The sequence below is a fragment of the Gorilla gorilla genome, chromosome 6 (genome assembly GCF_029281585.2).
Source record: "Gorilla gorilla gorilla isolate KB3781 chromosome 6, NHGRI_mGorGor1-v2.1_pri, whole genome shotgun sequence".
NCBI classification, from domain to species: domain Eukaryota; kingdom Metazoa; phylum Chordata; class Mammalia; order Primates; family Hominidae; genus Gorilla; species Gorilla gorilla.
In genome coordinates this window covers 152,731,600-152,755,439 of record NC_073230.2, presented here as the reverse complement: position 1 = coordinate 152,755,439, position 23,840 = coordinate 152,731,600, and the positions used below count along the sequence as shown (strand labels likewise).

Sequence of the window (23,840 nt, the reverse complement as noted above, 5' to 3'; positions counted from 1 at the left end):
CATTCACTAAGAAACTGAATATATTATCAAGACATTGGAAGTTTTCTTAAGCCAACGTTTTCAAAATGTGTTGGACCACAGAACACTTTCTTCAGTGAAAACTTAGGAATATTCCCTTGGCATTAGCATTCCACAAAACGGTTTAAGATATTCACCTCCTCACCTCCTTGTCCCTTTCTAAACTTAGCTTCTGCTACTACCTTACACAAATCCTTCCTGTCTTTACATTGGTTGCTGAGTAAATTGAACTAAGTCCTACCTTTAAGTTTGACACCACCCTTCTCTGACCACCCGAGGCATAAAGTGTCCCAAATTCAACTCACTGCAGTGTGGACCACATGTCCCAGGTTTTCTACATGGTCCTGGTTTTATGTAATTTGCCCTTCTTAATAAAGATGATTAAAATATAGCATGAAATGAACTTTTTATTTTGAGAGATTTACTTTTATTTAAAAATTTTTTATTGAGTTACAATTGACAAAAAAATTGTATACGTTTAAGCTGTACAATGTGACAATTTTATATACATATAAAGTGAAGTAATTACCACAATTAAGCTAATTAGTGCATCCATCACTGATTGTAATAAGTTGCACATTAGAAAACAAATCTTTTCCTGAATTACATATCCCAATTTCCAATTTATATAGTTGACTTGCTGTCATTGAGCACACCTATTTTTTGTATTGCTAATTTGAGGCACTCTGTGTAGTACTACATTGTTAACTCTGTTTTATGTCTTTTCATATCTCTCCTAGTAGGTTAGTCTATTTTTCTCTAGTACTTATTTATCTCTCAGAGTTAGAATTTACATTGATTATAATAATGGTTCTGTGGCTACCTATCACAGACATTCAAATGGCAAAGTCCTTTTTACCCTAAATAAAAATTTCAGTTTTAAAGAGCAAGCTGACTGCCTAAGAAATGAAAACCTTGTTTTAATTTAAGGAATAAGGTCTAGTCTTTGGGCATCTCAAAGCCACAAAACTTAAAGGAAACCAAAAGCACTAGTACCAAAGTCCCTACTCTATCCACTTCCAGAGCCCTCTGGGCTTTCAGCTACTGCTTCTTTTAAAAACATACAGTGCTTCAATATAAAACAAGTGTGGGTACTAAATTATTTGTGGGTGAAATAATAGAATACTTTGGATTAGCCTTAAAACATTGCAGCAAAAATAAAAACACCAAAGGGCAGTGGAGCAAACACAGATTAAACATAATTGAAAAAATGTTGATAGGTATTGAATTGGATAATAAATACATGAGGGCTCAGCTCAGTATACTATGTTTGTGTATGTTTGAAAATTTCTATAATAAAAAGCTCTAAAAATGTATAGGTGACTGATGTTTATTAAACAGGGAGGATGATGATGGCCCAAGTGCTTTTCCCATCAGATCTGTACCCCTATGAGGTTCTACTCATTTCACTGCCAGTGGTCAGCTCAACCCAGCTCCTCACTTAATCCCACAGTCACCCAGCCTGCTTTCACTACCCCCAGGCCTCTGAGCAAAAACAACCAAGGAGTAACTTCCATCAAGAGAAGGTAAGTAAATGGAGCTAGGTCTCTTTCGTTTATCTTTTTTCCTGTTTTTGTTTGTTTGTTTTTTATTTTTGTTTTGAGACAGAGTCTTGCTCTGTCACCCAGGCTGGTGTGCAGTGGTACAATCTTGGCTCACTGCAATGTCTGCCTCCCAGATTCAAGCAATTCTCGTGCCTCAGCCTCCTGAGTAGCTGAGACTACAGGCACACAACACCATGCCCAGCTAATCTTTGTATCTTTAGTAAAAACGGGGTTTAACCATGTTGGCCAAGCTGGTCTCAAACTCCTGACTTCATGTGATCCACCCACCACAGCATCCCAAAGTGCTGGGATTACAGGCGTGAGCCACCGTGCCTGGCCTTTTTTTCCTGTTTTCTATCTGTTCTTCTGTCCACCAACCTATCTCCCTCCCTGTCAGCCCACCCAACTGCCCACCTGCACATCTGCTGCCCTTCCTGGCTCCAGCTCCATCAGTTTTTGAACTAGCCAAAACTCTTTGGCGAACTCTGCCCAGATCTTCATAATATTTCACCTAAAACTAGTGCAAGTATCTCAGCTATCCATCAGTTTTTGTCAACTCTTTGACTAATATTAATAATATTTCTCCTAAAATCTTTGTTATTATTTGATGCCAGGAAAACAAATATTCTGCTTTTCTCTGCCTTCTTGTGTCCTTTTGACTCTTTCTGACAATGTAAATCCTGACTCCACTGCTGCCCCATTCCCAACCTTCTGTGCATGGTCTACTTCCAAGATCCTTCAGATGGTGCCTCATGATACAAAACGTCTGGCCTTAAAGAGGCAGGGGAGCATGTAATAGAAATGAACTTGTCCTATCATAAAAGCCAAAGAAGAAAGAGATTCAAGGATACAGCGATCTAAGGGGCAAAATGCATTAGAAAAACCTATAGAGATTAAGTAGCTAGAAGAAGACTTTGGTAACTAGGAAATTATTACCAATGATTAGTTCAGAAAGAATAGAAATGGATTCCAAGTGCACGTAATTCAGTCAAGAAGAAGGCATAGATAACATGCCTAACGATAAGCACAATGATAGGCAGAAGAAAAATATGAAAGAATCTTTTATAGAAAAACATTCAGACCTGGGGGTTTTCAAGACAAGTTAGATGTAGGCATATTGAAAGGCCAAAAAAGGAGCCAGTGGAAGAGACTGAAGAATCTAGAAGTCAGAAGGCAACAAAACAGGGCCTTGGAAGTGATAGAAAAGACAGAGGATGAAAATACATATCAAGGTGTTGGTCTTGGGACAGGGTGAGCAGACCTCTTTTGTGAGATTAAAAGGTGTTACTTTATAAGGAAATCAATTTTGAAAAAAGCTAAAGATTACTTTTTGAATGGTTTCAATGTTCTCAGTAAAAATGTATTAAATTATATGAGATGATACGTGTAAAATACTTGGCACAAGGCTTGACATATAATAAATGTTCACCATGTGGTGGTCCTAGGAGACTTAACAGTAGTGTAGTAGCATTGATAAGAACAGCAGTGAACATTTATTGAGTGTTTACTATGTTCCAGGAGCTTTCCTAAGCTATTGTAGTGGTAGTGGTAGAGGGAGAAGGAGCAGGAGCAGCAATAATAAATAAAAAACATCTGTCTGAGAATAAAGTGAGCAGGATTAGGCTTGAGAAAAGCAGAAGGTTGATTGGCAGAGATATAGAGATTTCATCAGCAACTGAGCAGACAATTATTAAGCATGTATAGGAACCCACGTGAACTTTGGCCAGACACTGGTAATCAAAAAAGTTGCTAAGTGTCTGATCAGAAGCAAAGCTAATGGAGTGGCTGAAATTATAATAAATGGGCAGTCTCACTATATAAACAAGGGTTTATAGTTAAAAGGTTCAGGAGATATCTTAGAGGATTAGTGACAATCGGTCATGGGGCTTAAGGATCTCCTTGCTACTAGCTAAGCAGAGGAATAGAAATAGTAAAGAATGGGAAGCATGGTTAGCATATTATAACGTAAATGTTGAAGTCACTGAAAATGTACCAGAAGACAGATGGACAGGAAAATTGACAACAAGTTTCCATAAATGAAGTATTACTTCATTTAGGAAACTGATTATGTGATTGCAAGTAGATCGAAAATATTGTCTGCATCCCATATTGCCCAGCCTTTATTACCAGAAATCATCAAAGATGGTAAAAGTAATCTTAGAAATTTATAGACAATGGTAACAAGACTTTCTGATATCGACTCGTGATACCATAGACCTCAAATGAGAAAAATGGATAATAAGAGAAGGAACAATCATTAGAATGGTATTAGTTATCAATAAGCAATTATATTCTTCTCCATTCCCACTGATTTCAGGGAAGAAAGGGAAAAGCTAACTTTGGGGGGAGTGAAGTTAACAGGTGACCACAAACTAATTGATATAATGAATTGATATAATAAATGAATTGATAGAATGAATTCATAGAATGAATGAATTGATAGAATGAATTCATAGAATGAATGAATTGATGTAAGAAAACGTGCAGCACACTAAATGTGAATGGAAATTATATACATGAGACTCACACTGACCCAAATTGTTTGTAGCTTCTAATAGTTCTATTTTTTAATTTTGTTTACTAATTTTGAAGGTTACTGCAAATTTTATTTTTATTTTAGAGGCAAAAAAACTAACTTTACAACAATCAGCTTATAGTACAATATTATCAGTCATGCAGGATTGCTCTTTTTATATCCTTATATTTGGTAGTATTATAATAACATTACATGCAGGTACTCACTCTGTGTTTTTAACATACTTGGCATTTTGCTACATTTCTTCTTCTAACTTGTTTTACTTATCATCATATTTTTGAGATTTATTAATGTAGATATACTTAAATGTAGTTTATTACTTCTAACTACTGCATGGTACTCCGCTACTTGCATATTTCACATTTTGATTATCCATTTCTCACTAATGGGCATTCGAGTTATTTCCAACTCTTTGCTGGTTCAAACTGTGCTGCAGTAAGTAAACTGCTGAGAACTTATCTTTAATATATCTCCAGAAGAGTAACTGAGGGGTGTATACTCAGTAATGAAACTGCAAAGCCATAGAATATGAATATATGTAATTTCACTAGTATTATTAAATTATTCTCCAGAATAACAACATTAATGTATCCCTCCACTCTCAGTAGAGAAGAGTTCTTGTTTCTCTACAACCTCACCAACACTTATGCTTTCCAGCATTTTAATTTTTGCCAATGCAATGATTATAAATGGGTTTCTCATTTGTTCCTGCTGGATTCATTGAATATTTTACTTAACACCTTTTAAGCACCAAGTGTGATGCTCAAATGTGTTAAACCACCTGGCTGAAGTTGGTAATGTAGCCTCAAAGTCACGTTTGCTAAATAGTTCAAAAAGTGTCACATATGTTTATTAGTGAATTTAAGAAAACAAGGGAAAAAAACTTTAATGGGTTGCAATTTCCAGCAAATTGTAACTAATAACTGTGAAAAATATTTCTGCTCGGAGGATCATGAGAAGGAACGTGGAACCAATGCAAGATGATAGATGTGTGAGCCAACACACGTGGCTAGCTTCATGTAAGCCCAGCATAGCTACTCTCCAATGTGTCTTCTTAGAGTCACACCTGAACTGACTACTGATTTTCACTTAAATCTGTTGAGAAAAAGGCAATTTTGCTTTTGTTTCTTAGCAACAGATAGCTTGATCCTGAAAGTCTACAGGTAAGACATGGTTAAAATGAAGAAGAAAGAGATTGCACGGTCATTTAAATGTTATTCTCTACCTAAAAGCGATGCTGAGAAGACTCTCTTCAAAGACTTGTCCATTCAAATTCCTCTTGTTAAACAGTTTAATTGCATCCTGTGTCTAATTTTTAAATTAATTAGTGATTTTCCTTATATAGCTCTAGAATTTTTGTCATTAATGATGTAAATATCACTTCCTGGACTATTATTTTGACTTATGCTGTCCTGTGTTAGCCAAACTATTTATTTTTATAGTCAAATCTATCAATTTTTCTTGAAAAGTACTATGTATTTTATATCTTCTTGGTATATCTGGAGCATTTAACTGATTATTTCTCATATAATTAGCCTACTTTCCATAGAACATTTATTTTAAACTTAAAACATTTTCTGCTGATTTACGATGCCATCACCATCATTTACCAAGTTCATGTAGAGATATCAGTCTGTTTCTCGGCTGTCAATCTTGTACTGTATATCTACTTATTCTTATACAAAAAATGAATGTATTTTACTAATTGTTGCTTTGCAGTATTTGTTAATATCTAGAAGGATTAGTCATCCTTTCTTCTCTCCACCTTAATTCAAAAGTTAAAATCTGTGTTAACTATTTTAGGACCTTTATTTCTCTCTATATATTTTAAATCAATATGGAATTTTTCCCATGATTCTTCTTGTAATTATTATTGGAAATGCATTAAATATATTCCAAACTTAGAAAAACCGATGTATTTACAAGATAAAGTCTCCCCATTCATGAACATAGTGTATTTCTCCATTTATTTGAACTTTCTTTCTTGTACTTTACTAGGGCTTTATAATTTTTTTAAAAATCCTATGCATTAAAAAAATTCATTTCTATATATTTTATGAGTGTGTTGCTTCTTTTTATTATGGTTTCTAATATAATATTGTTGATATAGAGAAAACTTATTTACTTTTATATGTTGATCTTATGTTAGAAAATTTTGCTGAACTTTCTTATTGGTGTGACTAGTTTGCCATTAATACTCTTGCATTTTAAATGTAAATGATCATATCATCAGCAAATAATTACAATGTATTATTTATAACAATTATTTTCTTTTTCAATGTATTGACTAAAATTGTTAGCACACTGTGCTGACAGGTATCACTTATACAAAGCATATATATCTAGTTCCTGACTTGAAAATAAGTGCCTCAGATTTATCCATTAAACATGAAATTTGTTGTGGAATATTTGTACATAGGGTTTATTAGATTATAAAATTCCTGTGTATTTCTAGCTTTCTAATAATTTTCATCTTTTTTTCATGTATATTGAGATGACTCTGTTTTAGATTTTCTGGAGTTGAACTATCTTTCTATTCCTGAGAAAATTGTAAAAATGTGTTGCTTTTTAAAATGTTGAACTTGGATAATATTTTTAAATGCTTTTATCTATAAAATTAGTGTATGCATTTTCTAAATTATGCAAATTTTATAAAATGAGTTGTTAATGTTTTCTTTTTTTTCATTTTCTGAAAAAACTTACAATATTTCGGAATCATGTGTCTCTTGAAACTTTGGTAAAATCTACCCGTAAAATTATTTTACATGGGAGTAGTGAAGAGGGCAGAGATATTATTTTTTCATAGCCATTCAAAGCCATTAATGATTGTTATTGTAAGTTTTCTGCTTTTTAGGGGGTCAATTCGGCTTTTATCTTCAGATATGTGCCTATTTTATCCACCAATACTTTTTAATAATATTCTTTTATTATTTTTAATCTCTACTAGACCTATTTTAATTTCTACCTTTTCATTTTTTATTCATTTGTATCTTTTCACTTTTTTGCTCATTGAAAATTCCAGAAATTTATCCACCTTTTTAGAATTTTCAAAAAAAAAAAACTTATGGTTTTTGGTAACAATGTCTTTTTTTGTTTCTTTTCTATGCTGTTTATTTCCTATGTATTATTTATTTTTAATAATTTAGGTTTACCCTATTGCTTTTTTCCATCATCTATATTTCTATAAATTTGTTTTAAAACATTATGCAAACCCTCAAAAGAAATTAACTTTTCCTCCTTAGGTTCATAGTCATCAAATTTGTAATTTAACCAACCTCTTCTCAGCTGGAGTCAGAGAAAAGCAGTATCTTTTCTCTCTAGAAGCAGGCATCCCACCAGTCAATCTGCAGTCTGGTGACAAATGGCTAAGAAATGTGGAGATGAGGTAAGCATTTCCAGTCTCTGTTCAAACACAGATCCCACAGGACTCTAAGTTTGAGGAAACTCACAGCAAGAGGAGACAGAATTACCACCAATCAAGAATCCCAGTCCCAAATAGAGAATTCCATTTGTTGACAGAACTCTTCAACTAAAGCCAGGCTCCAGCCAAAGAAAACATGAATAAGAAAACATCAAACTCTTGGCACTGGTAAACTTTACTTTAGTGCAGGGCTTATACACCCTGAAAATTATGTCCAAGATCCTCCTGGCACTGTTTCCAAAATTCTGAACCATGACTACACTGCTGTTTGCGAATGATATCATCACATTTGTGACTCTTAATCGCCACGGAGGCCTGTCCAGCCCGAATCTTTTCTCAGCTGGTTTTCACTTTACCGGGAGACTATGTGCAGAAAAAGAATGAGAAGGAGAAGGAACTCTAAGTCCTGAAAGCTCAGTCCCAGGAAAAGTTGAGAGGGACTCCTAGATTGGAAATTGTGTTGATCATGGCTCTACAATATAATAGGTGATATTGGTGTGGTGCTTTAAGATTAAGAGAATGTTTTCATGAATAGATCTCATTTAAAATCTCAAAACAATCTGCCAATTAGACACAGTGGGTATTAATATTTCTATATTTTAGTCATGTGATCTAGGTGAGGTAAATTCTTTCTGAAAGTATACATAGCCAAAAAAAAGCTGCCCAAATGAGTACCATTCAACCCTCCCCATTACCTTTAGCATAAGAGTTGTGTAGGGACTGACATAATTGTTTGTTATCAACAGGGGAAGTCACTCTACTATATCATAGAATCCTTTTCCATGTAAATATTCTACAATGCTGTACATGTGCGAAGTGGGAGATAGGCAGAACACAAGCCTGTGGTTTGCTCAGCGGAAAAATGGAGACCACAGACTCTCCCAGGGTCTCTGTTTCTGGTTTTGTCTCATGTTTCCAAACTCAAGCACCTTGGAGCACAGCAAGGATAACCTTCTGGACCCCTTCTTTTCTCTAGCTATCCTCATTCTCATAGTGATCTCCAGTTTTATCACTTTATGTTTTATTTTTGTTTTATTTATTTTATTTTTATTTTTTTTTGAGATGGAGTCTCACTCTGTCACCCAGGCTGGAGTGCAGTCGCACGATCTTGGCTCACTGCAACCTCCGCCTCCTGGATTCAAGCAATTCTCCTGCCTCAGCCTCCTGAGAGGCTCAGATTACAGGCATGCGCCACCATGCCTGGCTAATTTTTTGTATTTTTAGTAGAGATAGGGTTTCACCATGTTGGCCAGGCTGGTCTCGAACTCCTGACCTCAAGTTATCCACCCACCTCAGCCTCCCAAAATGCAAGGGTTACAGGCATGAGCCACTGTGCTCAGTCCAGTTTTACCACTTTAAATGCCACCTACATTTGATGACTTCAAATTGGTACTCTAAACTGGACTTATCCTGTGAACTACATGTAGATCACATGTCCATTGAGACAGATATCCAAGTGGATCTGTCTAAATACCCATTAGACAGATCCACTTGGGTATCTAATAGACATCTCAAACTTAGCATGTCTTTCACTAAACCTCTGATCTTACCTCCTCTAAAACTTTCTCTACCTGAGGCTTTCCTCCTTTCAGGTAATGATACCTCTCCACTTCCTGTTGCTCAAGGAAAAAAAAAGTCACTCTGACTCCTCTATTTCTTTACACTCCTTAGCTAATCCATCAGAAAATCCTATATATTTTTATTATATCCAGAATATATTTTTATTATATCCAGAATCCACTTATATCTCACCACTTCTACAGTGAATCTTATTCAAGTCACATTTTCCCTCACCCGAATTATTTGAGGCTGACTGCTTTGCTTTCACCTGGTCCCATACAGTCTGTTCCCAACACAGCAGGCAGCATGATCCTTTTTTTTACCATCCTGTCCTGAAAGCCCCAAGTGGCTACCCATCGCAGTCAGAATAAAGCCTAGTTCCCACAATCACCTGGAAGGCACCCCCAACTAGCTGTCCATTATCACTCTTCTGGACTCACCTGCTGCAATTCCACCCTTGCTTACTCCACCAGAGCCACACTGGCCTCCTTGCTGGGATGGGAACATGCCAGACCTGCTCCCTGCTCAGAGCCCCAACTAGCTAATTCTTCTGCCTGTAATGTCCATCCCCGACATAGCCAGATAATTCACCTCTTTACCACCTTCACGTTTTGCACCAAATATCACTTTCCCATGAAAGCCTTCCTCAAGCATTCTATTTCAAATTGCATGCCGCCCCTCACATTCCCCATCACCCTCTTTATTTTACCCCACTGGACTTATCACTTTCTAATATGCTACATAACTGACTTAATTTGATGATAGTATATCTCTTCTCTCTAGAATATAAGCTTCATGAAGACAGAGCTTTTGGTCTGTTTTGCTCACTGATCTGTGCCTCAGTATCCAGATCACAGCCTGACACATAGTAGGTACTCAATAAGCATTTGTTAATGAATCAATGAATGAATAAATTAATTAAAACATGACCTCTAGAGTTCTATGATTCTGACATACATACACACAGGCAGGATCATAATCACATACTCAAAAGCAAGCCTTAAGCTCTCAAAGTTGAGAGGATCTGCCCGAATGGCAATCCACTGGTGCAGGCTTCCTACAGCAGTTTCCTGCAGACATGTGAGAGTTAGGGAATTCATTCATGCATCTAGACAGCCAGCTGCCTGCTCTAGCCATTGAACAAATGAAGACATCTTAGACCTGTGGGCACCTGATGCTTCACCATGGGATCTAGAGGGGGCCACCTGGTCCAGCATGCGGAGGTGGGAATTGCTGTGAGAGAAGCAAGAAGCACTCTAGGGAAAGTGTGTGACCAGTGGGACAGACAGCACACTGGGCAAGTGGGCGGCTTGAGATGGGAAGAGCTGTTTTTCTCTGGACAGCTGCAGAGGAGTTGTCTGTGTGCCAAGCCCTTCATAGGTCTCCAGCCTTGAAGAGGGATTTTGTGGTGAGTAATTAATCACAGGACGCTTTTGCTCTGGCCCTCCCTTTGGAAGAGACTAGTATACTCCTCTCCTTCCTATCTCCCCACCCCTCCAGGGAAATAAAGAAAGCTAAGGTTATAGTTCTGACCAGACATAGCTCATCAGAAGCTACTGTGGAAATCCCCATTCTGGCTGCTCACCCTTCTCCCAGACTCTCCATCTCTTGTTTTTCACCGTTCAAGCTCTCCCTCTCCTCCACACCTGCCCACGGCATCTCCACAGTCTCCTCTCTATTTTGCCTGGGAGCTCTCCCACCTCCAAGCACCATGAACTGAGTCCCTCTCCGCCCACCTCCAAGTTGTTCCTCTCTCTGCACCCAGGTAAGGAGAAGCCTGGCATTGGGGGGATTGGTGGGCAAAGGAGAAGGAAGCACCAAGAGTAGAGCATGAAAATAAAGAAATCGAAACACTTTCCAGCTTGCTTTGCCCACAAGAGACAACTCCTTGTGACACGAGCATCTGTTCCCACGCAGCCACCCTCCTTCCACCGGATCTGGCGCCCCACATCAGAATCACGAAGCACACAGTGTTTTGTGTGCTCCAGCCTGTGGCACCCTCCAGTCGCGGGTACACTGAGGTGGAGTGAGGCGGGAGGAACATGAGGCAGCTACCGATGCCAGGACTTGGAGGTTCAGCTTCCATTTTTATCAAATGATTTTGCCCAAGTGCATCCGTTTTGCCTCAGCTTTCCCATCTAAAAATAGGAGAGTCTTGTCTTCTTCTCAAGTGCACAGAGGATTGCATGGTGAGAGGCATCCAGTGATGTGTTGTTTCTGTAGAATAATCTGTAAAAATAGAATTGAGGAAAATATTATTTCTTCAATTCTTAGAAGCAGAATAGAGAATATTCAAGAAGATGATATCCTTGATTATTTTTCAGCTCCATGGGAGAATAAATATTTGACCTCAGACAAAGCCTAGGAAGGAAAGTCTCCATGTATTATTCCTTTGTCTTGGTCAAAGAACAAAATCCCCAGGCCCCAGACCACATCAATAACAGGGTCCGCCACTGAAGAGACTCCCCACTGATGAGACTGGGCCCCCCTCAGAGCCCAGCCTCGGGCCTCCTGAATCATTTAGGCATTTATTGCTCTTTCTCAGCAACCACAGGGATCTATTCTGGAAACCCTAAGGCAGGCAATTGGATGGCAGGGAAATGATCCCATTGGAAAGAGCCCCCAAAGCCAAAATCACTCACATCACTCTCAGGGGTGACAGATTTTTCAAGGGGCCTGCAACTTTCCGATGCAGCATTTGAAAATAATCAGCCACACTCCTGGAAAGTGGCTTGCCTGGGAGATCAACATCGTTTTTCTCACCAGTGTTTACTTTTGCATTTTGATGAATGATGAAAACACCTTGGCAGTACTGAGATAGCCTTGGTTTCCTCATCCAGGCAGCTCCCTTGCCCTGGTACTTCATTCCAGCTCTCATGTATGGCCAGCAAGAAACAAAAAAACATCTTTTAGAAGGAGGGTCTTGCTGGGTTTTCGAGGGAGATCACTTGCTGTTTTGTAGCACAAAATGATGTTTAGAAGTTTAAAGTATGTTCAAGTCTACTAAAACCAACTTCATGGAAAATGATAGTTATTTTTAGAAACAAATTTTGAAAACAAACTAGCTTCCCTATTAAATGCTAATATTTCTCAAGTAGATAAAGTAACTAATCCTCAGGCCTAGGGTCGTTTTCAAAATGTGAAAGTACAATATCATGCATCTATGTATGATGAAGTTGACCTTCACAGCACCAGAACTGGGACAGTCCCTCCACCAGATAATTTTGATGTGGAACATTCAAGTGCTCATTTTTGAAGCTTATCCCTCGTCCTCTGGCAGAAGCCTGAGTTACAGACATTAGTTAAAACGGGTACTGCCTCATTGAAGTAGGGATTTTTTTTTTTTTTAAGCATCAAAGTCAGCTCTAATATCAGCAGGACTCCTAGATTTTCCTGGTTCAAAGCTCCTCTCCAGATGAAAATAAAAGAGACCAGGGAGCCTGAAATGATGCTTTCCTCAAAGCCCTGATCCCATCATAGACTTCTGCAGAAAAGAGAACTGACAGTGGCAAGTATTCAGGAGATCTAAACACAGGTGCACATGTTGCCGAGACTGGTAATTATGACTTGTCAGGAAGCTTGAGGGGAACGTGTTGGTCAAAAGGCAAAAACAAAGGTTGCATATTGACCCAGAACTAGCAGACTAAAAGACTGCCCATATAACCATCATGTTAAAGAAGGGCTCCAGGGCTGATGCCACAACTACCCAGGATATCTCATTTGTATAACGTGCAGGATCACTAAACACTTCAGAAAACACCATAAAGAGGGAAAAGCAAGAATGTTTGTGTAAGGAAAACATTCCCCTATTGAATCTGTTAATAGTTAAATGCTTTTGAGAGAGAAAGAAGCCAACAAGAAACTAACAGAGGGTTTCTTTTATTTAGACTTTCAAAAGACCTTGACAAGATCTCATACCAAATTTAGTCATCACAGACTCAGTAGGCGGCTTTATCATGTAAAAGCAACTGGCTCACAAGACAGAAACACCATGCAGGCAAATAACACATATCCCAGCGATGGAGGCTGAGATCATAAAAGGCTGGGGAGGGACAACACAGTGAAGTTGATAAATCCAGAGATGACATTTAGCTCCTTTCAGTAAAGGAATTACCAAATTGATGAGGAAAAAAAAAACACTAAAAAATGTGGAAGTTTGCATGACAGCAAAAAAAAAAAAAAAAAGAATAGTAAATGAGTTTTCTTTTATAAAATAAATTTAAATTTAACATATATAATGCAAATATATGTAAATTAATTATTTTCAAGTTATCTGTCATAAACCAAGAAAAAGGCCTGTATGATGTAGGGAAAGGAGGCATTACAGTAATTGCAGTTGTCGGCTGCTATGCAGAGGGAGCACAAAGACTGACATGACATTGTAGAAGTGAGAGTAGTCAAATGAAATGATCAAAAACCACCTTTTGTTAGCTTCTTCATGCCTGGTACTATGTAATGGGCTTTCTTTATAATATGCCTGATTCTCACAGCAACCCTATGAATTAGGCATCATTATCTCCATTTAGGTGTAGAGACTGAGGATCATGGAAATTGAGTACATCAACCAAAGTCAATATGGCACATAAGTGTTTAAGCCAGGATTTTAATCTAGTGATGTCTTCTTCCATAGCTTGTACAGTCTCAGAAAGACAGTAGGAAGTGCAGGAGGGAAAATAACTGGAAAGATAGAAATAGGGGGATAGATAGAAGACAGACAGACAGATAGACAGACTTCCCTACATCTATGTCTACTCATCTCCTCATAAGGTTCCCACACCCAGATATACACTCACTTTACTTCTTGCACCTCAGAAAGAGAAAAGGCACTAGGTAATCCCCTGAAACAGCACCCTTATGGAGAGTTCCATGGTGGGAGGGAGAATACTCAGAGAAAATATGACCTAAGCCTGTCAAGTAATAAAGGATAAAAGTACAAATGCTTTCAGTGTTTTTGTGCACCTACTATGTATCAGGTCTGTACCAGAAATTTGTACATGTTATTTCTATGGAATCATCCATCATCAAGCCTCTTTTGTTACCCTCTGTTGAATCAGTGAGGAGTCTGAGACTTTGGAAGAGTTTATTACCTTGCCCCTTCCCCACATCAAGCATTCAGAAAACAACAAAGCAGAAATATAAACTATAAACAACAAAGCAGAAATATAAACTATGGAGACTCCTTTTACTTCACTAAGGACTAAGGCTAAAAAAAAAAAAATGAATGTATAGTGTGTTATTCCTAAAAGGAATCACTGGATAAAAATGGGTTCCAGAATAATTTATATAAATTCATAGACCAGAAGCCCATGAAGAGTTATTAAATGAGGTTAAGAAATCCAGGCACATTCATAATCTTCTAAGTTTAACTTCTTACCAGATCAGGGAAAGGATAAAATTTTATCCTAAACTATTATAGGACAATGATAAAATTCTGCTGTGAGCTCTTGTTTGGTGCTTTTGTAAACTATAATACTAGATCAGTAAGCTCAGATCTACTCTGGAAGACAATTCTTACAGAAATAGAACCATTCAGCCAGAGGTGTGAGAACCAGGCTCTAGTCCAGTTCTCCTGCTAAAAGACCATGGTGAGATCCAAGTCTGATTAGTGACATCTCTGGACCTCACATGAAGGCCTAGAATGTTTGACCTTTAAGCTCCATTCCAGTTCAGCATTCTATGGAATCCTCAAAACCTGAAAGGGGCTGACTGGTCTAGCTCTCACATCTCCCATCCCACATCCACCCTTTAGGGGTGCTTCCATTGACTCTTGAAATGGCCGATTAAAAACATCATGATTGCAGATAATTTTAATTATTCTATACAGCAAAAAATCAAATCTCAGATCTGCATCTCCAGCCCAGCAAGGCTCTCAGCCACATCCAGATGTCCTGGGCCACCAGCCAGCCATGACTCTGTGGGTGCTCCATGGAGTCTTACCCAATTAAAAAAGTGAATCTGCCGGAACAATAACAATAGCAGCAATGAATGTCAAAGCTAAGGAGAAATTATTTTTAGATTTGCTATCTTAGATTATCTGCATTGCTGCTCACATCCACATGTCCTCAAGAAAAATGTCAACAAAGGGAAATCTGAGGACAGAAATGCCTAGAGACTGTGGGTGATTTCTCTTCTGCAGAAGGTGGGATATATGAAAAGAAGGGTAAGATGTGTCTCATGAGGGAAGGATGTTTTGGAAAAGGTATAAATAAGGACGACTATATAGTGGATAAGACTATGGACTATTGGGGGCTAGATTGCTTGGGTATAAATCTGGCTATACTGTTAATTAGCTAGATGATGTTTCATTTCCTTAGGCCTCAATTTCCTCATCTATAACATAGGTATGGAGAGAGTCCACTTACCTTATTGCGCTGTCACTAAGAATAAGTAAATTAAATTTGCAAAGTCCTCGTGAGCATTGCCTGGCAGTCTCTTAAATGTTAGCTGTTATAGCTGATGTTATTCATCACTCGGAAGAGTAAGAACATCTGCTTTCTCCCTGGGGGAGGAAGGTGGCTTAGGCAGGCCTTGTGGTGTTTTCTTCTCTCTCTGTAACTTCTCCTCCTAGGGTAGAGTTGGATTTGAATCACTGAAGCTTTGAAAGTATCTGTTCTCCCTCCCTCTCCCAGAGAAAAGACTCTGAAACATACATTCCTAGAATTTGTGACAATACCTCCTAAAAACTCTAAGAGCAGAAACATGCCTTAGTCTCTTTTCCATTTAATTAGCCCCTTTGACTTGCTTTAGAGCACCTTTTTTTAAATTTTATTGTGTAATTGACAAATAATTACACATTTTTATGGGGAACTTAGTGATGTTTTGATACATATAATGTATAATGATATTGTATATCCATCATCTCAAGCATGTATCATTTATTTGTGTTGCGAACATTCAATATCCTCCTTCCAACTATTTGAAACTATATAAAATAGTTAATCACAGTCATCCTCCAATGCTGTAGAACATAAGAAATTCTATTTAGCTGTAATTTTGTATCCTTTAACAAAGGATCTGTCCCTAGCCCCCTTCCCCCTACCTCCCAACCCCTACTATCCTCTGTTCTGCTTTTTACTTCTTCTGAGATCAACTTGTTTTAACTTCCACACGAATGTTTTTAAAACATGATGTACCTTGAGCTGCTAGGTATTGGTGCCATCAATGGGACTTGCTTGTCATTTACATTTCTGTGTGGTATGAACCTGGAGGAAGAACTGGAATATTTCTGTTTTTTTTTTTCTTCTGCATTCCCTTGTGCTCATCACGCTTCTCTAACGAGATGAAGAGGAAGAAGTAGAGAACAGAGCAGAGGCGGAGAGAAGAGAGCTGTCCTGGCACTTCAGGAATCCTCCAAGAAAGCCAGGCCTCTCTCTCATGTTCATAGCAAACAACAATTGGCGAAGAGGAGGCACTCAACACAGGTTTGTTACATTTGCTCAACAGCATGAAGGGTGGCCAAAAACTGAAAATTGAATGATCTAAAACAGATGGGAAATGAATCCACCTCCCTCAGACCTACCCAAAACCCAACCCTACTCTTCCATTAGAAGACTGAAAACATCCCTTTGAAAGTGCTGCCCTCAGATAGGATGAGGAAGAGCACAGAGTGACACGGAGAAATAAAAACCCTTAGAATTCTCCTCTCAAAAAGAAGTATTTTGCAGGGCATGGTGGCTCACACCTGTAATCCCAGCATTTTAGGAGTCCAAGGCAGATGGATTGTTGAGCTCAGTAGTTTGAGATCAGCCTGGGCAACAGGGTGAAACCCCATCATGTTAGCTGGGCATGGTGGTGTGTGCCTGTAGTCCCAGCTACTCAGGAGACTGGAGTGGGAGGATTTCTTTAGCCGGGGGGTTCAAGGCTGCAGTGAGCCATCATGGTGCCATTGCACTCCAGACTGGGCAGCAGTCTGAGACCTTGTCTCAAAAAAGAAAAAAAAAAAAAATTAGCAAAAGCCCAACTCTTTGCATTCCTTCCAGTTCTTTCATCTGATTTTCCTGTTGCCCTTTGACCCAGCTTTATTGCTCTTTTACTCTAGGATATAACAACTATGAAGAAATTCCACTTCCAACATTGATTAACAGTGATTTTAAGAGCAAATAGTTGAGCTTACATTTAAAATTAAAAATTAATAAAAGAGAGAGCTCATTAATATCGATTGGAAAAATTAAACCTCCTCCTCCAGCTTGCATGGCCTCAAATCTCTTTCCACCTCCTGGTTCTTCCATCCCAAAGGATTATGAGAAATGCAGCTGACCTGCACACTGTCACTGTTTTCCAAATGCTACTTGCAAATGAGTCACCGTATAATGCTTAGAACGAAACTGTGTTCTGATGGCAAATTTGGAATGTACTGCTAACTAAAAGTCAAGTTAGAACAAATACACGTCACCTTTTCTCACGCTGACAAAGCATTAATAAAAATGTTAGGGACATATTGTTCCTGATGCACCCAGGGAAGCCCTCCCACAAAGCATGTTCTGCTGCTTTAGTGCCTGCCCCAGAGCCTGGCACAGATCTCGGTGTCTACTTAAAACTAAACATATGTGGATTGTCTTGACCTGAGTGACCTTTTTTCAGGACCTGGGTCATAGAAGGTTTTGGATTCAGCCTCAGAATGCAGATTCCGTTCCTAACTTCCTGTGAGCAATATGTCCTTCAACAATCCCCTTTCCCCCCAACCTGAACTTTATTTTCCTCCTTAAAATTAGGAAGTTACATGAGATGATCCCTAAGGCCCTCACCTGCATTGTGTTTTTGTGATTCTGTGATACATCACAGAAGGCAACTTAGAAATGACAGAACAGGGCAGGCAGGAGAAGACAGAAGCAGGAACTAAAGACATTTCCTGCCATGGTGGTCTCAAGACTGCAGCAGACACAATACTCACAGCCCTATAGGACCCACAAAATAATAACTGGACTATAGAGGCACATGAGCTAAAATCCAGGCTTCTTTTGAAAGAGCACGTTGAGAAGGCAGCTATAGGAATTCTTGTCCAGGAGGCAGCAAAAACTGCACTCTTTTTCTGAACAAGTCAGTAAGACTTCCCTGTGAGGAGGACTGGGGATGGTGGGCTGGGAATGGACCCATGAACTGTTGCGACCTCTCTGCAGCCACCTGGTCCAGCCTCTACCTTCCACCCGACTCCTCCTCCACGCGCAGGGCCAGAGCATGCGTACCCGACAAGCTCTGCCCTCCTGTGTCTCTCTCCTACAGGTGCCTGTGGGCGGGCTCGTGCATGGACAGTCCCAGCAATGCCACCGTGCCCTGTGGCTTTCTCCTTCAAGGCTTCTCCGAATTCCCGCACCTGAGACCCGTGCTCTTCCTTTTGCTGCTGGGGGTGCACCTGGCCACCCTGGGCGGGAACCTGCTCATCCTGGTGGCCGTGGCCTCGATGCCAAGCCGGCAGCCCATGCTGCTCTTCCTGTGCCAGCTGTCAGCCATCGAGCTGTGCTACACGCTGGTGGTGGTGCCCCGCTCCCTGGTCGACCTGAGCACGCCGGGCCACCGCAGGGGCAGCCCTATCTCCTTCCTGAGCTGCGCCTTTCAGATGCAGATGTTTGTGGCTCTGGGCGGGGCAGAGTGCTTCCTGCTGGCCGCCATGGCCTATGACCGCTACGTGGCCATCTGCCACCCGTTGCGCTACGCGGCCGTGGTGACCCCCGGGCTGTGCGCGCGACTGGCTCTGGCCTGCTGCCTCGGGGGACTGGCGGTGTCCGTGGGGCTCACGGTGGCCATCTTCCACCTGCCTTTCTGCGGCTCCCGCCTGCTGCTGCACTTCTTCTGCGACATCACAGCGCTGCTGCACCTGGCCTGCACGCGGAGCTACGCCGACGAGCTGCCTCTGCTGGGCGCCTGCCTGGTGCTGCTGCTGCTGCCCTCGGTGCTCATCCTGGCCTCCTATGGCGCCATCGCCGCCGCCCTGCGCCGCCTGCGCTGCCCCAAAGGCCGGGGCAAGGCCGCCTCCACCTGCGCCTTGCACCTGGCAGTCACCTTCCTGCACTACGGCTGCGCCACCTTCATGTACGTGCGGCCCAGGGCCAGCTACTCCCCGCGCCTGGACCGCACCCTGGCGCTGGTCTACACCAACGTCACGCCGCTGCTGTACCCACTCATCTACAGCCTGCGCAACCGCGAGATCACCGCCGCCCTGAGCAGGGTGCTGGGGCGCCGGCGGCCAGGCCAAGCTCCAGGCGGGGATCTGCGCGAGCTCTGATGGCAGGCCCGTACCAGGCAGAGGGGGCCGCTCCGCTCCGTAGAGTTTTCCCCATCATGAGGGGTCTGCATGGGGAAAGCCAACAAGGGGACTCAAGGACTGCATCCAGGAAAGAGAAAGCCTCCCAGCGGTTGCCCCATCCTCCACTCTTCCCTTGAATAGCTGGGATCACAGCTACTCGGGAGGCTGAGGCACGAGAATCGCTTGAACCCAGGAGACAGAGGTTGCAGTGAGCCGAGATTGTGCCACTGCACACTCCAGCCTGGGCAACAAGAGTGAAACTTCCCCCCCTCCAAAAAAAAAGTGTAGCATTACACAAAGTATTTTAATCCCCCAGTAGCTTGAAGGAAACCTTACTGTCATTGATAAAGTAAAGAGACATTAAGAGGAAGAATAATAATCCACACTGTCTTGTAAAAATTAATGAGCAAATAAATTCACTTGACATAACTGTTTCTAAACAATGTTACACTAACATATGCGAGTATGTCAAAGAGCACAAATTGGCACAAAACTTAAGTACAAATGTAAGTTATACTAGGAAAATTCCAGAATTTATTTATCCATCCATATTTGCAATAAATACATGTTGATTGAATTTCATGCCAAGAACTAGACAGTTAAGAATTCAACAGTGATCAAGATGCCACTGTATTCCTAGCACCTATGCAAATTATTGGTAGTGATGAGGTGGGTGGGAGAGATGCTGTGTGTGTTGCAAATATTAAGAGGTTGTGCTAGAGGAACAAATAGAAACCAGGTCTTGCAAGCCTTGTAAGGGATGACAGATAGCTTTCTGTCCTGGAAAAGATGATATATTGGGCTCACTGAGATGGAGAGCACAAGGAAAGCAATCAGTGTGAGGGAAGGACAAGGTGGAGTTGATGAGTTCACTGTTGATTATGTTGACAAGGGGTAGCACAGTCAGCAGTCTATGTGATGTGCGTCAGGAGAATCTGGGTAGAGAAATGCCCATGTTAGAGACTGGCATGGCTGATAGAATTCACCAGCATGTTAGAGATTGGCATGGCTGGTAGAAGTCACCAGCATGTTAAAAACTGGCAGAGCTGGTAGAAGTCACCAGCATATCTGAGATTTGCATGGCTGAGATCTCCCAGAATGAGTTAAGTGCAGTTAGAAGAGCAGCTTCAAGATAAGACCCTGAGGAGCACTAACATTAAAAAAAATGAACTGACTTTCTAAGCATAACACAAAACATGAAATTTATTATGTAAAAAATAACCCAAAGCTTTCTCCATGGGACGCCGCTTTAAGCAAACCAAAAAGAGAAAAGAGAAACTTGGAAATTCACATGTAATGAATGAAAGAGGCTCATTTCATTAATACATAAAGAGCTCTTAACAATTAATAAGAAAAAGATAACTCCAAAAAATGGGCAAAGTTATGAATAGACTGTTTATAGAAAAGGAAGTGTAAATAACCCTTACACAGCGGAAAGGTTTCAATCTCATTCATAAGAGAAAGCAAAATAAAATTATAAAGTTTTCAAATTAACAACACTGAAAGATGACTAACACAGAGCAGGAAGGTGAAATAGGCTCTCTTGCATGTTATTAATGAGAGTATAAATTTATACAATTTCTATACAGGGAAAGTGGATGATATTAATTAAAATAAATGGCATGTATTATTTGTTTCAATTTACTTCCAGGGTTTGACTCTATAAATTTATTTGCTTTGTGGGAAAATATGAATGTTCAAAAATATTCATGTCAACGTTACTTGGATTATCAAACATCTAGTAATTTCTTAAATATCAATCAATATGTGACCAATTAAATGCATTTTGGTTTATCCCTGTGATGGAATTCTATGCAGCTGCTGAGAAGAATGAAACAGTTTTATCTATGGCAGGTGTGGAACCAGGTCTCATAAAAGTTGTTAAATGAAAAAAGCAAAGCATGTGATTATGTGTATTAAGGAGTCATCCCTCATTCTACTCTTGTCTTCTGGCACATCTCACATTTTCCCTTGATATTTCCACTCCTGGAATGCTCTTCCCATAGATCTTCCCAACCTGGCTTTTTGTCATTCAGATGCTGTCTCAACTCAAATATTGACTCCTCAAAGAGGCCTTCGTTGAACACCCCATGTAATGTTGCCTCTCCACCCCCTCTCACATTATCATGCTTTAATGTCTAATCATCTGTCATTACTGGAAATCATCTTACTTGCATTTCTACTGCTAATTGCCCATTCCTTCCAACATAAACTCTGTGAAAGGCCATCTGCTTCACTCACCATGGTATTCCCAGTTCTTATCAGTGTCTGGCATGGAATAGAGTCTTAAAAAATTGTTGAATGAATGAGTAAATAAATCAAGGTTTATGGTATGCTAGCATTTATGAGCAAAAATATTTAATTGTAGCTGGGCTCAGTGGCTCATGCCTGTAATCCCAGCACTTTGGGAGGCCACGGCAGGCCAATCACCTGAGGTCGGGAGTTCAAGACCAGCCTCACCAACATGGAGAAACCCCGTCTCTACTAAAAATACAAAATTAGTCAGGTGTGGTGACACATGCCTGTAATCCTAGCTACTTGGGAGGCTGAGGCACGATAATCGCTTGAACCCGGGAGGTGGAGGTTGTGGTGAGCAGAGATTGCACCATTGCACTCCAGCCTGGGCAACAAGAGCGAAACTCCATCTCAAACAAATATATATACACACACACACACACACACATACACACACATATATATATACATATATATACACACACATATATATACACATGTATATATACACAATTGTATGTGCATGTATGTGTCTGTATATTTCCTATGTGTTCTCTACGTGTGCATGTATACACGCAGATAAAGACACACATATTTCTGCCCAAGTAAAAGTTTGGACACTGGGGAATAGAGGTGGGATAAACCTATGTTTTTCATTGAATATCTTCCTTACATACATGTATGTGTCAGTTATTCAATAAATGCTTTTCAAATAAAAATACAGGATAGGCAGAGGAAGGGGAATACCCAACGGAGTTTTTTTAAAAGAGCAATCAGAGAAGTAGAAGAAAATCAAACATATTGTGGTGTCATGGAAACCAAGAAAGGGAATTTCAAGGATGGAGTAATCAACAGTGCCAAAATGATACTGTGATTTCTAGAATAGTATGACTGGAGCCAAAGATGGCTTTTAAGATGCCTACTCCAACCCAGAAAGTACTGAATTCACCTGTACAAACCTCAGCGGTGCATGTGCAAAGGTCTACTGACCAAACAACAAAACACACATACAGAAATGCTGTCTAGCCAGAGATCATATAATGACTGCCACACTCCATCCAGGGTTAAAAGAACACAGAGAAGCCATTCAAATCTGTGTAATCAACTGCTGGAATGGGAAATAACATTGTCTTTCATTTTAAATGCTGAAATATTTAACACTGTTTCAAGATTTGTACCCAGATTTGTTTTAATCAGGTAGGGTAAAGTGACAGACACAGAAACAGCTGCCTTTGAAAGAACAGTTTATTACTCACAGTTCCTAAGAGGGGGAGGCAAGCTGTGTCATGCAGGGCCACGTGGAGAGGCATACTGTCTCTTTCTGTCAGGAGACAGAAAGAGAAAGGGAAGACCATGCCCGAGAGACTTGATTGTGGTTTCTATGGGAAGAAATGAGTGAGTGGAGTAGAAAACTTAAGGAAGTCTAAGATAGGATAGTTTGAATAATTTCAGCAGGCTCTGGATGACATGCGTGGTATCTAGTAGTCCAAGACCTCACCCTGGGGTGATTAGGGTGGGGAAAATGTTGACTTGGTATGTGAGAGTTAGATAAAGGAGGTGACTGAGTATATGAGCTCTGGATTGGTTGGTTTGCATCTTAATGACATTCTCACAGGGGACACATTTGCCCTTTCTTCTAAATTTCCACTTGTCCAGTTACCCCAAAGCCTGGGAAAGTATTCATTTACCAGGAACTGCAAACTCTTGGTGATCTAGCCACTTCCCTTCAGCTGAAAGTTGCCACTTCATAGGGACAGAATCTATGCAGTTAAAACAATGGGAACTTTCCCTTCTTAAAGATGTTTGCATACCTAGGAACTAGTTAGCACTGACAGGAGCAGTCTCTCCCAGGCCAACAAGGCCTCCAAGATGTTGAAGCATCATAAAACATAGAAAATAAAAAACATAATTAATACACACAGTCCCAAAATGATATGTAAGACAGTGTGCATGGAATAAATTTTTTCTGTAACCCTTCAACTGGACCATCATTGATTCGAGCTGTCTTTCTATAACAAATCCCATCATGGGTCTGAAAACAATGCCTCACCAAATCCTGTCTTCACCACAGCCTCTTACTTCCCAGCTCTCATTTATTTGCTCTGAGACCATCCCTTGTCACCTTCATCAACAGCTTCAATCCTTTGGCCCAGATGTTCTCTCCCCGTCTGCCACCTAAACGAAGCTCCTTCACTTTCTTTCAAAATCAAGATCTCTCAGACTAATGTTTAGTTATTTGAGCCAATACTCTCAACTCCATTGTCTGTGTTCTACACACCCCATTTA

At 40.2% G+C, this 23,840-nt stretch overlaps 1 protein-coding gene across 1 annotated transcript; it reads left to right on the top strand.

The window, feature by feature from the left end:
• The first annotated feature begins 18,220 nt into the window (after nucleotides 1-18,220).
• Nucleotides 18,221-19,364, top strand: LOC101129687 (olfactory receptor 10AC1). Its single transcript, XM_004046403.4, has one exon. It carries the CDS (start codon nucleotides 18,321-18,323, stop codon nucleotides 19,296-19,298), a length of 978 nt encoding a protein of 325 aa, XP_004046451.1. The 5' UTR covers nucleotides 18,221-18,320; the 3' UTR covers nucleotides 19,299-19,364.
• Nucleotides 19,365-23,840: the final 4,476 nt, after the last annotated feature.

Coding starts and splice junctions, on each gene's coding strand:
- LOC101129687 (XM_004046403.4), top strand. CDS start 18,321: ATGGACAGTCCCAGCAATGCCACCGTGCCCTGTGGCTTTCTCCTTCAA.